This window comes from Etheostoma spectabile, chromosome 10 (assembly GCF_008692095.1).
Source record: "Etheostoma spectabile isolate EspeVRDwgs_2016 chromosome 10, UIUC_Espe_1.0, whole genome shotgun sequence".
Classification (NCBI taxonomy): domain Eukaryota; kingdom Metazoa; phylum Chordata; class Actinopteri; order Perciformes; family Percidae; genus Etheostoma; species Etheostoma spectabile.
Genome location: NC_045742.1, coordinates 18,164,230 through 18,176,008, shown reverse-complemented (window position 1 = coordinate 18,176,008; position 11,779 = coordinate 18,164,230). Strand labels below are relative to the sequence as shown.

Genomic DNA, 11,779 nt, shown 5'->3' with positions numbered 1-11,779 from the left:
TTTAATCTGTGTTGTCTGCAGGAGTTTGATACTGCAGATGTGTTCATGCATCAGGCCATCCACACCATAGAGTACTGCTTGGGCTGCATCTCCAACACCGCCTCTTATCTCCGACTCTGGGCTCTCAGTTTGGCACACGCACGTTAGTGGCACCACACAAACACGATATACTGTACATGCTCATACTCATGTGATGCACACACACAGACAGACTTCCTCTCTAATTCTTTTATCAGACGGTTATTCACACACACATGATAGAGTTTTACCAAGCACTGATGGCTGTCTGACAGTGAGTTATTTGTGTCTCAACAGAGCTGTCAGAGGTGTTGTGGGTGATGGTGATGCGCATTGCACTGAAGTGGGAGGGCTATATTGGATCAGTAGTCCTCTTTGTGATTTTTGCCTTCTTTGCTATGTTGACTGTCTCCATCCTGCTGGTTATGGAGGGACTCTCAGCCTTCTTGCACGCACTCCGTCTGCACTGGTAAGGATGGGAAGGAGGAGAAGACAAAGGGAAAAATGTGTTGTATAATACTAATAAGTAGGCTAAAAAGAAAGAGAGTATATTTTTCAATAGCTTTTTGCTTTAAGTCATATTAAAGGTGGTTAGTTAGTCAGGTATGTTATTTATAGACCTATAAGACACCAAAACACAGACATTAGTCAGACTTTGACAGGTACATTGTCTCCTGTCCCAAGCTGCCTCAAGAAAAGGTTTCCTTCCTTAAACACAACTCCAGTTTTGATTATCATCTAACCAGTAGATCTCATTCGAAATGGACATTTTATTAAAAGGTGTGGCTCTGCATACAATGAACAATAAAACATGAAATGCTCTTCATCTTTAGTCTCACCTAAATCACATAAAGTCTAAAGTGTGTCTGTTTCTAATGGCCAATGCAATGTACCTCAACATAACTCTGAACTCTGAGAAATCTGCTTCATTCAAGGCTCTACCCTGTAGTCATCAGACAATATGTTTTGTAATTTAGGTTTATAACAAAGATCAGCACACCTTCCTCGTGGATAAAGAGTCCTGGGATTTACTATCAAAGTTATCCAGATCATTTAGTAATCAATTCAAAGAGTTTTCTTACACAAGTTTATTATTTTCATATTGGTGTACACATTGCACTCTGTTAACATTTATTCACCTGATAAATGTGTGGGAGGTAATAAATATGCTTCGCAAAGCTCATGGCAATCTATTTTGTTGAGTTGTGCATTTTGCATGCAAAGTTGACTTTTTGGATTAAGGGTGCTCAGGGAGGCTCAAAGACGGACTCGGTACATTTCATAGTTGTCTGCACATTATATAATATTATATTTGCCTCATGGTGGTGCTAGAGAAGAACTTCAGAGGTCACCAAAACATTAATTTAGATCGATGAATATCCATGTTGACTTTGCTTCTCTCTTTTACAGGGTGGAGTTTCAGAACAAGTTCTACAGTGGATCAGGCTACAAGCTGAGCCCTTTCTCTTTCTCATATCTGATCAATCCATCATCTGCAATATAATCGGCAAAACCCTTCCTTAGGATTGCCAAACGGTTATGTTAACTTATAGATATTATTGAGTACTTGGACTACAACTACACACTTCAGAATGACTTTGTCTCCCCGTCTTAACAGTTGTGTTCTAATGCCTGTAGGCTATGAATGGTTTAATTGACTTGCACAATGATCACGATGCTAAAGACTGTTATTTTTGCATCAGTAGAATGAAAATGAGCGCTATATAATGAATTATAATTGCATTATATGAAATGAAAATAGATACTTTTGTATCCCCTTTCTAATTTAGTTTCACTATCAGTGTTATGCACTGCTTTTTAATTAATCCTTTAGTAACTCAAAAAATAGTTATCATTAAGCTTTCACTATATGAACATGTATTAAAGACATCAATTATGAAAAGGGAAAACACACCATTAATGACTGTCCTGCAGTTTAAGGGAAGGTATGATTGTTGAATTGGTAAATTGTGCTTTGATAAGCCAGCCCTGTAGGATTTATCAAATGATATCAGGGAGTTATCTTAATGATTTTCATGAGCCAAAGATACTTTTCCCTCCTTGTTATGTCTTCCAAGCACATACAGGTATTTATTGGTAGCAAAGGTTTTTTTTCAGGTGCCTTACTGGGGCTGAGCGCTTGTTTATCCATTAATTGTTTTTGGCCAGATCATAACCTCCATTATCATGCCACTATTTTGAACAAAACTCTGCCTGAACATTTCTCTTTTTTTCTGCCTGTTTACTTTGTAAAATGGATCAAATTTGAAATGAAATTAAATATGATTTTCTTGTTTAATCTCATTGTGGGAAGCCATTCACTGAGCAGGTTACCTGACCTGCGTAATCACAATATTTACTGTCACATATGTCTCTAACTAATTTATGAAGTCACTAGGGATGGAAGAAGTATTCAAATCCTTTATTTGGGTGTAAGAAGTAATACCCCAATGTAAAAAAGGCCATTACAAGTAAGAAATCTAGCATTCAAAATATTTAGTAAAATAACCTGTTAAGCAGAGAGATGTATTTTGATATATTATTGATTCATCAGCATGCTTTGTTGCATAAACTTGTTTCACACAATCCTAATTTTTATATATTTGTATAGTGATGTGGTATTACATCTTCCCATCTTACATCTTATAATTTTATGTTTTGTAATTTTATCTTATTGTCTATTTTTATATGACTAGTGCTATTTATTGCTGAGCTGACCCGTTCTCTTATCAAATGCATTTCATTGTACCGTCGAACCTGTTAACCTACATATGGCGAATTAAAACTTGAACGGCATTTTAATGTAGCTGACGTAGGTGGAGCTCAGTATAACTATTTCCTATATACTGTGAGTATGTTCATCTCTAATAGTACATCATATTTTTAAGATGAGTAATTCTTATCAAATCTGAATGTACTAGTTATCGGTCAGATGGCGGAAAGTCTGAAAGGAAGACAGTATACAATAGAAATGGTAAAGTACAAGTACCTAAAAAAAACAGACGTATAGCAATCTTTCCACCATTGAAAGTGTCTGTAGAGTAGCCTAATGGACAGAAAAGCGCTTTTTTTGTTTATTAGTTTAAGTCATGTAAGCGGAACTTCTGAAGAGCTGGTGTTTGTTTCTGACAGTGCAAGAAGTGACCCGGATGTTGTCTGAATGTCAAAGATGGCGCTCCGCATGTCACGGAGAATTCTTATCAACTAGCAAGAGTCAAAGATGTTTGCGTATTTTTAAGGCCATAGCGTTTTACCGGATGGTAGCACATTGACTTCACTTTTATTTGAATTAATGAAGTAGAAGAAGCTGAGAGGGAGATGGCTTTGCGCGTAATCAGTCGCAGTGTACGGTCGTTAGGTCAAATGCAACGATGTCGTCCAGTTATGGCTACAAACAAGACGGGTCAGTCAAGTTATTATAATCAAGGCTGTTTTGCCTTGTGCGAATTATATTTTGTGTACCGTTCACCGTATAACTTTGTTGTGTTTATCTGTAGTATTTGTATTATGAAACTTGTCTGTTATCCAGCTCGGTGTCTGAGTCAGCCAGCCTCCCAGCCGGAGCCCAGCGCAGATGGAAATGAAGACGTGAACCCGACATTTGTGAACAGAAACCCCCGGAACCTGGAGCAGATGGCTCTGGCTGTGAAGGACCGGGGCTGGAAGACAACCTGGCCTCACCGGGAGTTCTACCACAGGTGTGTGTGTGTGTGTGTAGGTGTGTGTGTAGGTGTGTTGGTAGGTGAGTGTGTGTGTGTGTAGAGGTGTGTGTAGAGGTGTGTGTGTAGGTGTGTGTGTGTGTGTGTGTGTGTAGGTGTGTGTGTGTGTGGGTAGGTGTGTATGTAGGTGTGTGTGTGGGTAGGTGATAAAATATCACAAACCTTTGATCTGTTAACCCTCATGTTGTCATTGGGTCAAATTTGACCCGTTTTTTATATCCAAAAGAAAGGAAGTCGAAAAAATTGTCGATATTTTTGCAAAGGCAACAAAATCGATGACATTTTTTTTCTCAAAAACACTGGAAGAAAGAGTCAACAACGTTGGAAAAGTGACAAAATGTAGGGGAGAGTATTAAACGTCAAACATAGCGTCATAAACGTTGACAAAACGTAAAGAAATGAGACAAAGACTTTGGAAAAAAGCAAAAAAACACTTTATACAACAACAACAAGGGAACACAAGGGTTAAGTCAAATCAAGTGTTTAATTTTCCTGTTTATGTTCATCACACTAATATCTATATGTATGTATATGTATAATATGTCTAATATCTGCTGACAAAAGATAAACATGCACATTCTGTATTGCTCTTGTCTTAATGCTTGTACTGTAACTGTGCAGACCTTAATTTAATCAGTTAGACTGATATATTATTATGGGAGACCTGAGTACATAAAGTAAAATCAGAACTACATCTACTAAATCCTCCAGATCTATGTCCCCTTTATATTCGTTTGACTACCTGCTTGTCTAGTTTTTATGCTGTTGTTTCTTGTTTGGTGAATCAAAGACAAATTTCCGCCTGGGGGGACAAAAAAAAGAGACTATTTTAATATTCTATTCCTCCTGCCCCTCTCACTTCTGTTTCGTCATGTTTGTATCTCTCGTCTTTTCAGGTTGGAGTTTTCTCGCACCCAGCACCATGTAACGGCACACGTGTTCTCCAGCAGCTCTCCTGTCCCGGTGCTTTCCTGTTCAACCAAGGAGTGGTCACTGAAGAAGGAGCTGGCTTCCACAAACTGCGTGGCAGCGTGTCAGGCTGTGGGCGAGGTGCTGGCACACCGATGCCAGCAGGCTGGCATCACCAGGATGGTGTACAGGGCTATTCCCTGGACGTACCGCTCCGACGCTGTGAGTACATGCAGCACAAACTGCCGTTAGAAAATTGATTTGCCTTTTTCTTTAAGTTTTCAGCTGCTTCATGTTTTTTCCCCTCCTTGACTTTTCTCTTTCACAGGTTCAGTCATTTAGGTCGGCAATGAAAGAGGGAGGAATCACCCTCAGTGAACCCAGAAGAAAATACATCAGTACCTGAATTTAGATGTCGTCTATTACATCTATTGTTTTGTAAAAATGTTTCCTGTATCCCTTATTCTCTACTCTTTTGTGAAATATGACCGTACCGATATAAAGATGATGGAAGTAAGGCTGCTTGGTCCTGTGCTCTGTCTCTGGTAGATACAATGTTTCCGAACAGAAGCAGTCCACCGCTGGTGTAGTAGTTAATCAAGAAACAAAGTGTTTGGTTTGAGTGTGATCATTTATTTTTTTTCCACTCATAGGGCTTCTTGTAAACAAGAGTGAGGTGCAGGCAGTACAGTGGAGAGCTTAATACAATAAGGCATAGAGATGCTGACAAGAAAAGAAAAAAATAATTGATCATTTCATTCATAGTACAGTGTGATGTAGGCTCAGGCAGTGGGGACAGTGTGTTCTGTGGGATTATAAAGTGCATGTTTTCTTTAACGGTGAGCATGCAGGTTAAATAAAGTCAGCTTTAGCTTGGTTTCAATTAAAGTAACACCAGCATGAAATACGAATAGTCAAGATCAGCATGGAGTGATCAGAAGAACAGTATTTTTAATAATTTACCTGAATCCATTAAACCTCAATATAAATACATGAGAAAACCCTGAACATTTGCTCTCGCATGTTGGTATAAACACACATAACATGCACCCAGGTCATTAGCAATTAGGGGTTGATATATATATATATATATATGCGCATATTACATGCAACACTTTTGGAAGTCACATTTGTAATGCAATCCGAGAAACGGTACAAGATTCATACATACAATATGCAGCCACCACCTCGTAGTAAAAATGCACAAAAAAACGTATTTCATCCTCCGGTACAAGGCACTCATGCAGAGGTGTTTTAAATACAATGAATAAAACTTAAGTTGGACACATTGGTTCTTAACATACTGACATGATAAAAGATTTTCTATTTAATATATATCAATTGGCACATTGGAATAGGAACAGGTTAATGCCATAAAACTGGCCCTGACTTGGTCCATGATGCAAAGCTTACATACAGTGAAACCCTCCCATCCATCAACACTGAAGGTCCTTGTGAAAAAGACTTCCAATGAGAGAGAATATGAAAACCATTTAAAACCATCTACCTCGGATTGGCAGCATACTCTTATACAGAGAGAAAAGAAAGGAAAACAGTAATTGCATAGATATCTCTGGAGTGGTGACACAAAAAGGGGAGAGGGAAATAGGAGGGAGAGACCAGTACGTACAGTATGTGTGTGACTCTAAAACACTGATAAACATAACACTACAATGTATGCTGATAATGACTTCAGCCTTCAGATATGCCGGCTCTACAGTAAGATCCTTTTAACAACAGGGAACCATCAGCTATAATAATTATTAACAGAGATATGCATTGAAACATAAATAAAAACTTTCATCATCTAAATATCTAAAATATAAAGATAGAGTGTATCATTGTATGAAAACCTTGGCATATAAATTACCATCCGCACTTTCCTTCTCTCCACCATATAATTCCTTCTTAAAGGGTCCCTCCCCCCCGTCTATGCTCTTCCATCTCTTTTAACACTTTAGGGTTTGCTTTGACCGGTGTCTGGCAGTCTTCGTGGTTCAGGTGAAACATCCACACATGCTTTCTGGTGAATCAGACCCCGTCGCCCTTGGCTACGCCTCCGCTGCCCAGGAGACTCCCTCGGACTGCCAAGCAGCTTTGAAGGCAACAAAAAAGTAAAAATGTATCTTATGCTGTATAGCAGCCAAATGTAAGCATTGGCACTCAACAAAGATTTTGACAGTTTTCCAACCTTAAATCCGGGAAAGAACAATACCATATAATATATATCTCTTTAAATCATAAAGTGGGATTTTATTTTAAATACAAAAGAACTTTAACTATGAAAACTAAAGTGAGATTGTATTTTGCACTTTTAGAACCAACTAAACTCATTGCTTGTATCACACACCTCAATCCAGAGGTCATTTCAACACGAGGCTCCTCTGAATTTCCTCAACTTACAAATTAGCCATTTGTGTGTGCAACTACTAAACTATAAAGAGCATGAAAGAGATACTGGCGCTCGGTTTCATATACCTGTTCACGACCTTTATCCTCGTCACTGATGGACTGCATGAGGGAGAAGAGGTTCATCCTGCCACTGCGATTAGCACTCAGAGCAACCTTGGGATGAGAGGGATAAAGAGTCAGCGAAGGAGTGAGAGATACGCATCAAGATAAACAGCTTCAGATGCAGTGTGTGTGTGTGTGTGTGTGTGTGTGTGTGTGTGTGTGTGTGCATGCGCATTTGTGCCAGTCAGTCTGATCACCTTGTCTGGTTCATTGACTGTGATAGTAGGACATGCGTCTGGTAGTCCCTTCTGCCACTGGTTGTTCTCAGACTGGGGGGGGGGCTCTTCAAACACCTGGGTGTGTTTTGGAAGATAAAAAGATTGAAGATTAAACATCTGCAGGATTTAAAATTCTAAAAACATCATTGATGTAACTAATTACCTCTGTGTGATCCTCTGGATCTTCTATTTCATCTGGGCTACCCAAATCTTTTTTATCTAGACTCTCTACATCCTCGTCATCCCCCGGCTCATAATCGTCAAGGCCATCGTCATCGTCATCATCATCGTCATCATCATCATCGTCGTCATCATCCACCACTTCCTCTCCTGGCTTTCCTTTTTCCCCTGCCTCCTCCTTGCGTACTGATTTTTGTCTTTGGTCTCTTGACTTTCGCCTCCAGAGTGCGCTGTGACGCTGCTGGCTGGAATAATGAAAAAACATAACAGCACAATTCTTACATAAGCCCACAAATCAATATCTCAAAAAGCCACAGGCAGCAGCCGACAAACAAAATTGTTGATATTGTTAAGCAAAGCTTCATAATTTTGGAACAGAGGTCTTTATACCGCGTTAGACCAAACACCATGGCTGACCTTGCATTGAGGATGCCGCTGTAGGTGTGCAGCTGCTTCATGAAGCCCTCGTTGGGCTTGACAATGGACCGGCAACTCCTAACGTAGGACAACGCCATATCCAGTGGCCAGTGCTGCTGCTTCATGGCGTAGGAGATCACCGTGGATGCAGAGCGAGAAACGCCCATCTTACAGTGCACCAACACGGCCTGTCCACTTTTCCTGCAATACGCAACAATCAAGAGGAACTCGCTCAGTTATTTGGGCAAATAGTGGAAGGATAATTAACTGAATGGAAGTATTAGTCACAATGTGACAACTCAAAACTGCGGAAAAACTGTTGGTGAGGAAAAGCTAGGAGCATACTGCACGAAATAAAGCAGGAGTTAAACATTTTAAGAAATGCACTTGTTTATTTTCCTGCAGAGAGTTAGGTGAGACGACTGATAGCACTCTCATGTGTGTGCGCTCAATATGAAGCTACAGCCAGTAAGCTTAGCTTAGCATATAACTAGCCTGTCCATAGGTAAAGAAATATGCCTACCAGCACCTCTGAAACTCACTAATTAACACATCATACCACCATTTGTTTAATCTATACAAAAGCCAAAGTGTAAAAACCACAACTATTTTCTTGGCCAGGTTCAGTAACTTCCTGGAGTGTCCACCGGTTGCCAGGCAACTGCTAAGAGCCAAGAAATAGTCCAGCAGTTATTGTGCTTTAAAGGAGCTGGTGGACAGATTTGTTACTATTGAATAAAGCCAGACAAGGCAAGGGAAGTTAATTTATATAGCACATTTTCATACACAGGGACAATTTAAAGTACTTCACACAAAATTTACAAAAAGAGCATTTAAAAGAAAAATAATAAAAAGTGTATAAAACGTACTAGACAACGAGATACTTTTAGATCAAATTATCAGCAATTTACCACACAGTAGAAACAGTGAAACATTTTTTTTTTTTTAAAGATTATTTTTTGGGCATTTTAGGCCTTTAATAACAGGACAGTTGAGTATATGAAAGGGGAGAGAGAGGGGGAGTGACATGCAGCAAAGGGCCGCAGGCCGGATTGGAACCCGGGCCGACTGCGTCGAGGAGTAAACCTCTATACATGGGCACCCGCTCTAACCACTGAGCTATCTGGGTGCCCACAGTGAAACATTTTGAGCCTATTTTTTTTTTTAAATGACTAGATTTGGGGCAAATCTAAGACCTTCTGAAAGTTGATTCCAATAATGTGGCGCATAACAACTGAAAGCAGCTTTACAGTGTTTTGTTTTGGTCCTAGGAACAGTTAGCAGACCGATCCCTGAGAACTTAAGAAGTCTATTGCTACTGAGCTGATTTGTGGTGAACATCTGGTGCAGTAAAGCTGCCGTCAGGTGGGTGGGTGCTACACATCGGTGGTGGTGGAGAGTTGCCAGTCATTGTTTTGTTCAATGCATAGACGCAGTGAGTCTACGGGGGCTAAGTCACTCAAAGAGAGAGCTTAGCATAATGTGTTGTCTGCATCATAATGGTAAGTGATATTGTTTTTTGTTTTTGTTGCATACTTAGGCCTAGTGGGGGCATATATAGGTTGAATAAGAGAGATACCAATAAGAGAGATACCAGAATTGAACCCCACACGCTAGGCTAGGCTGGTCTACCAGTTTCCCTCTAATTCAGGTCTTTGTGCTAAGCTAACCATCTTGTGGGTCTACTGTTGGTATGAATCACCTTTTAGCATTAGGGGATTTAGTGTCAAACATTCCCCCTCCTGATTGAGCTTCAGTCTGGTTGCAGCAGTCCAAAGTATATAAAACGTTGATAATGTTAATGCTGATGTGGTTAGTGATGTGACAGCAATGTGATTGTTTACAGTGGTAACCTGCAAAATACAGGACAATGCCTTTTGACAAGTTTGGACTTCAAGTGTTTTCTGGTGTGTTTAGGGTTTCAGGACTACCTTGCAGTGTTGATGAAGTTGTATGTGTCTGTCCAGTGAGAGAGCAGGTCGGTGGATTCCACATCGTACACCCTGATGTTCATATAAGTGAAGGACTCTGGGAAAAAGTTGTCAATCTCCCTTGTCACATTCAGAATATAGCCCACACTGAAAAACATACAGACACACACTTGGAACCACAGTGGTGGCAAAACACAATGCACATTTCAGTTTTACCCATGTCATGAGTAGGGTTGGGTACTGAAACCCGGTTCCTACGCACCCGGTAGGAATCGGACCGGCTTAGAACACAAATTTTGGTTCCTCACATTGGTTCCACTTAATGTGTCTACTGAAATATTTTCCTCCTGTCGCTCTGAAACTAAAATAACAATTCACAATTTCTACCGTTAGCTAGCTACCGCAAATATTGGTTAGTTTTAAAATGCCATATTTTAGCATACCAACTCACATTTATTTTGTATAGTGTAATTTATTGTTAAATGATTGTAGTTGTGTGTTAGGTGACTTAGGTTTACTTATTAAATATTACTGGAAGTACTTCAAAACATTAATATATTGTTAAATTAAAATTATTTTCCATTAAAAAAAAAAAAAACTATAAAAGAGCCTTTCTTTGATGCCATTTTTCAGTTTTTCAACAATTGGTTTAGGAGTTGGAATTGTTTTAAAAGTACCGGTTTGGCATCGGAATTGTAAAAATCTAAGATACCCAACCCTAGTCATGAGACAATTGGAACTAGAGATGGACGACAACAATACACAGAGCTAAAGAAACATGTTGCAGGTGAAAAAACACTGACTTGTTTTTCTGCAGCTCCTCAAAGTTAGCTGCATTCCACTCAGAGCCCTGAAACCAGATAAAGGAGAGGTTAACTTGAGATCACATGACAAAAAGGAAAGGGCCAACAGAGCCGTCTTCCCTATCGCTGTCAACACAGATGTTCCACAAAAGGGGAAGTTACGCTCACATTAACATCCTGATAAAAAGCAAACTTCCGTCAGTTTATTGACTAAAGCACAAGAAAGGCTTCTTGCCATGCTGGTAAAATGAAGATCATTACTGTCTTTGAAACCCAGCAATCACTTACTAGGTAGAGGTAGTCAAATATTTTGGAAGGTTTGTCCATCTGAGCCATGGTGACCAGGATCTCGTTGTCAATGTACTCCTTAAAGGGTCTCATGTCGAAGCCTATCCTGGTCTCCAGGGCAGAGTGCACCTACAGTAGCAAAGGAAAGATCACGTTATTCAGGCATTCTACTTACATTCTCTTTTTTGTGACCTATTATTATTTTCCCCTTGTAGTTCTCTGACATTCTTCAAGCCAACTTCCTCTTCATATTTGCCTGCATGTCTTACCATTTTAGACGTGAGATTGTCCAGGTCTTCAGTCCTCATGATGTCTCTCAGATGCTCTTTGATCAGCACCTCGTTAGAAATGCGGTCTGCCGAGCTTTCCATGCAAGAACAAGGGAAACTTAAAGTACAACCTGACAACTTTCATTGTATTTCCCCATTCATAGCAGAGGTGGAATGTAACTGAATATATTGCTACACTTAAAGTGCTCATATTATGCTCATTTTCAGGTTCATAATTGTATTTAGAGGTTATATCAGAATAGGTTTACATGGTTTATTTAAAAAAAATTTGGTGTACTGCACATTACTGCTGCTCCTCTTTTCACCCTGTGTGATGAGCTGTCTGTTTTAGCTACAGAGTGAGGCATCCTACCTCTGTTCCATCTTTGTTTGTCGCACATGCGCAGTAGCTAGGTCAGCACTGCTAGCCAGTCAGAGTACGAGGGCGTGCTACGCTAGCAGCTAGGCGAGCATTGTAATGTGTTACAAAGTGACGCACGTTTGTCACAGAAG

General features: G+C 39.8%; 3 protein-coding genes across 7 annotated transcripts in view; 2 read left to right on the top strand and 1 right to left on the bottom strand.

The window, feature by feature from the left end:
- LOC116697096 (V-type proton ATPase 116 kDa subunit a) overlaps nt 1-2,299 on the top strand; it is a 9,157-nt gene extending 6,858 nt beyond the window's left edge. For both annotated transcript variants that reach the window (XM_032528412.1, XM_032528413.1), the window contains 3 exons: nt 22-142; nt 316-487; nt 1,429-2,299. In XM_032528412.1, the coding sequence (XP_032384303.1) occupies nt 22-142; nt 316-487; nt 1,429-1,522 (387 nt within the window). In that variant the 3' untranslated portion in view covers nt 1,523-2,299. The remainder of the gene's footprint in view (nt 1-21; nt 143-315; nt 488-1,428) is intronic.
- Nucleotides 2,300-3,143: 844 nt separating this feature from the next.
- mrpl18 (mitochondrial ribosomal protein L18) lies at nt 3,144-5,219 on the top strand. Of its 2 annotated transcripts, none has more exons than XM_032528423.1 (4): nt 3,144-3,421; nt 3,516-3,716; nt 4,634-4,868; nt 4,975-5,219. In XM_032528423.1, exons 1-4 carry the CDS (start codon nt 3,390-3,392, stop codon nt 5,050-5,052), a joined length of 546 nt encoding a protein of 181 aa, XP_032384314.1. In that variant the 5' UTR covers nt 3,144-3,389; the 3' UTR covers nt 5,053-5,219. The 2 variants fall into 2 exon arrangements, with proteins under 2 accessions (XP_032384314.1, XP_032384313.1); XM_032528422.1 differs by having other exon boundaries at nt 3,146-3,421; nt 3,548-3,716.
- Nucleotides 5,220-5,261: 42 nt separating this feature from the next.
- si:ch211-203d1.3 (protein phosphatase Slingshot homolog 3) overlaps nt 5,262-11,779 on the bottom strand; it is a 12,944-nt gene continuing 6,426 nt past the window's right edge. For all 3 annotated transcript variants that reach the window (XM_032528416.1, XM_032528417.1, XM_032528418.1), the window contains exons 9-17: nt 11,267-11,360; nt 10,998-11,126; nt 10,710-10,756; nt 9,907-10,053; nt 7,976-8,176; nt 7,542-7,803; nt 7,358-7,453; nt 7,125-7,211; nt 5,262-6,741 (exon numbers count right to left, since the gene is read on the bottom strand). In XM_032528416.1, the coding sequence (XP_032384307.1) occupies nt 6,604-6,741; nt 7,125-7,211; nt 7,358-7,453; nt 7,542-7,803; nt 7,976-8,176; nt 9,907-10,053; nt 10,710-10,756; nt 10,998-11,126; nt 11,267-11,360 (1,201 nt within the window). In that variant the 3' untranslated portion in view covers nt 5,262-6,603. The remainder of the gene's footprint in view (nt 6,742-7,124; nt 7,212-7,357; nt 7,454-7,541; nt 7,804-7,975; nt 8,177-9,906; nt 10,054-10,709; nt 10,757-10,997; nt 11,127-11,266; nt 11,361-11,779) is intronic.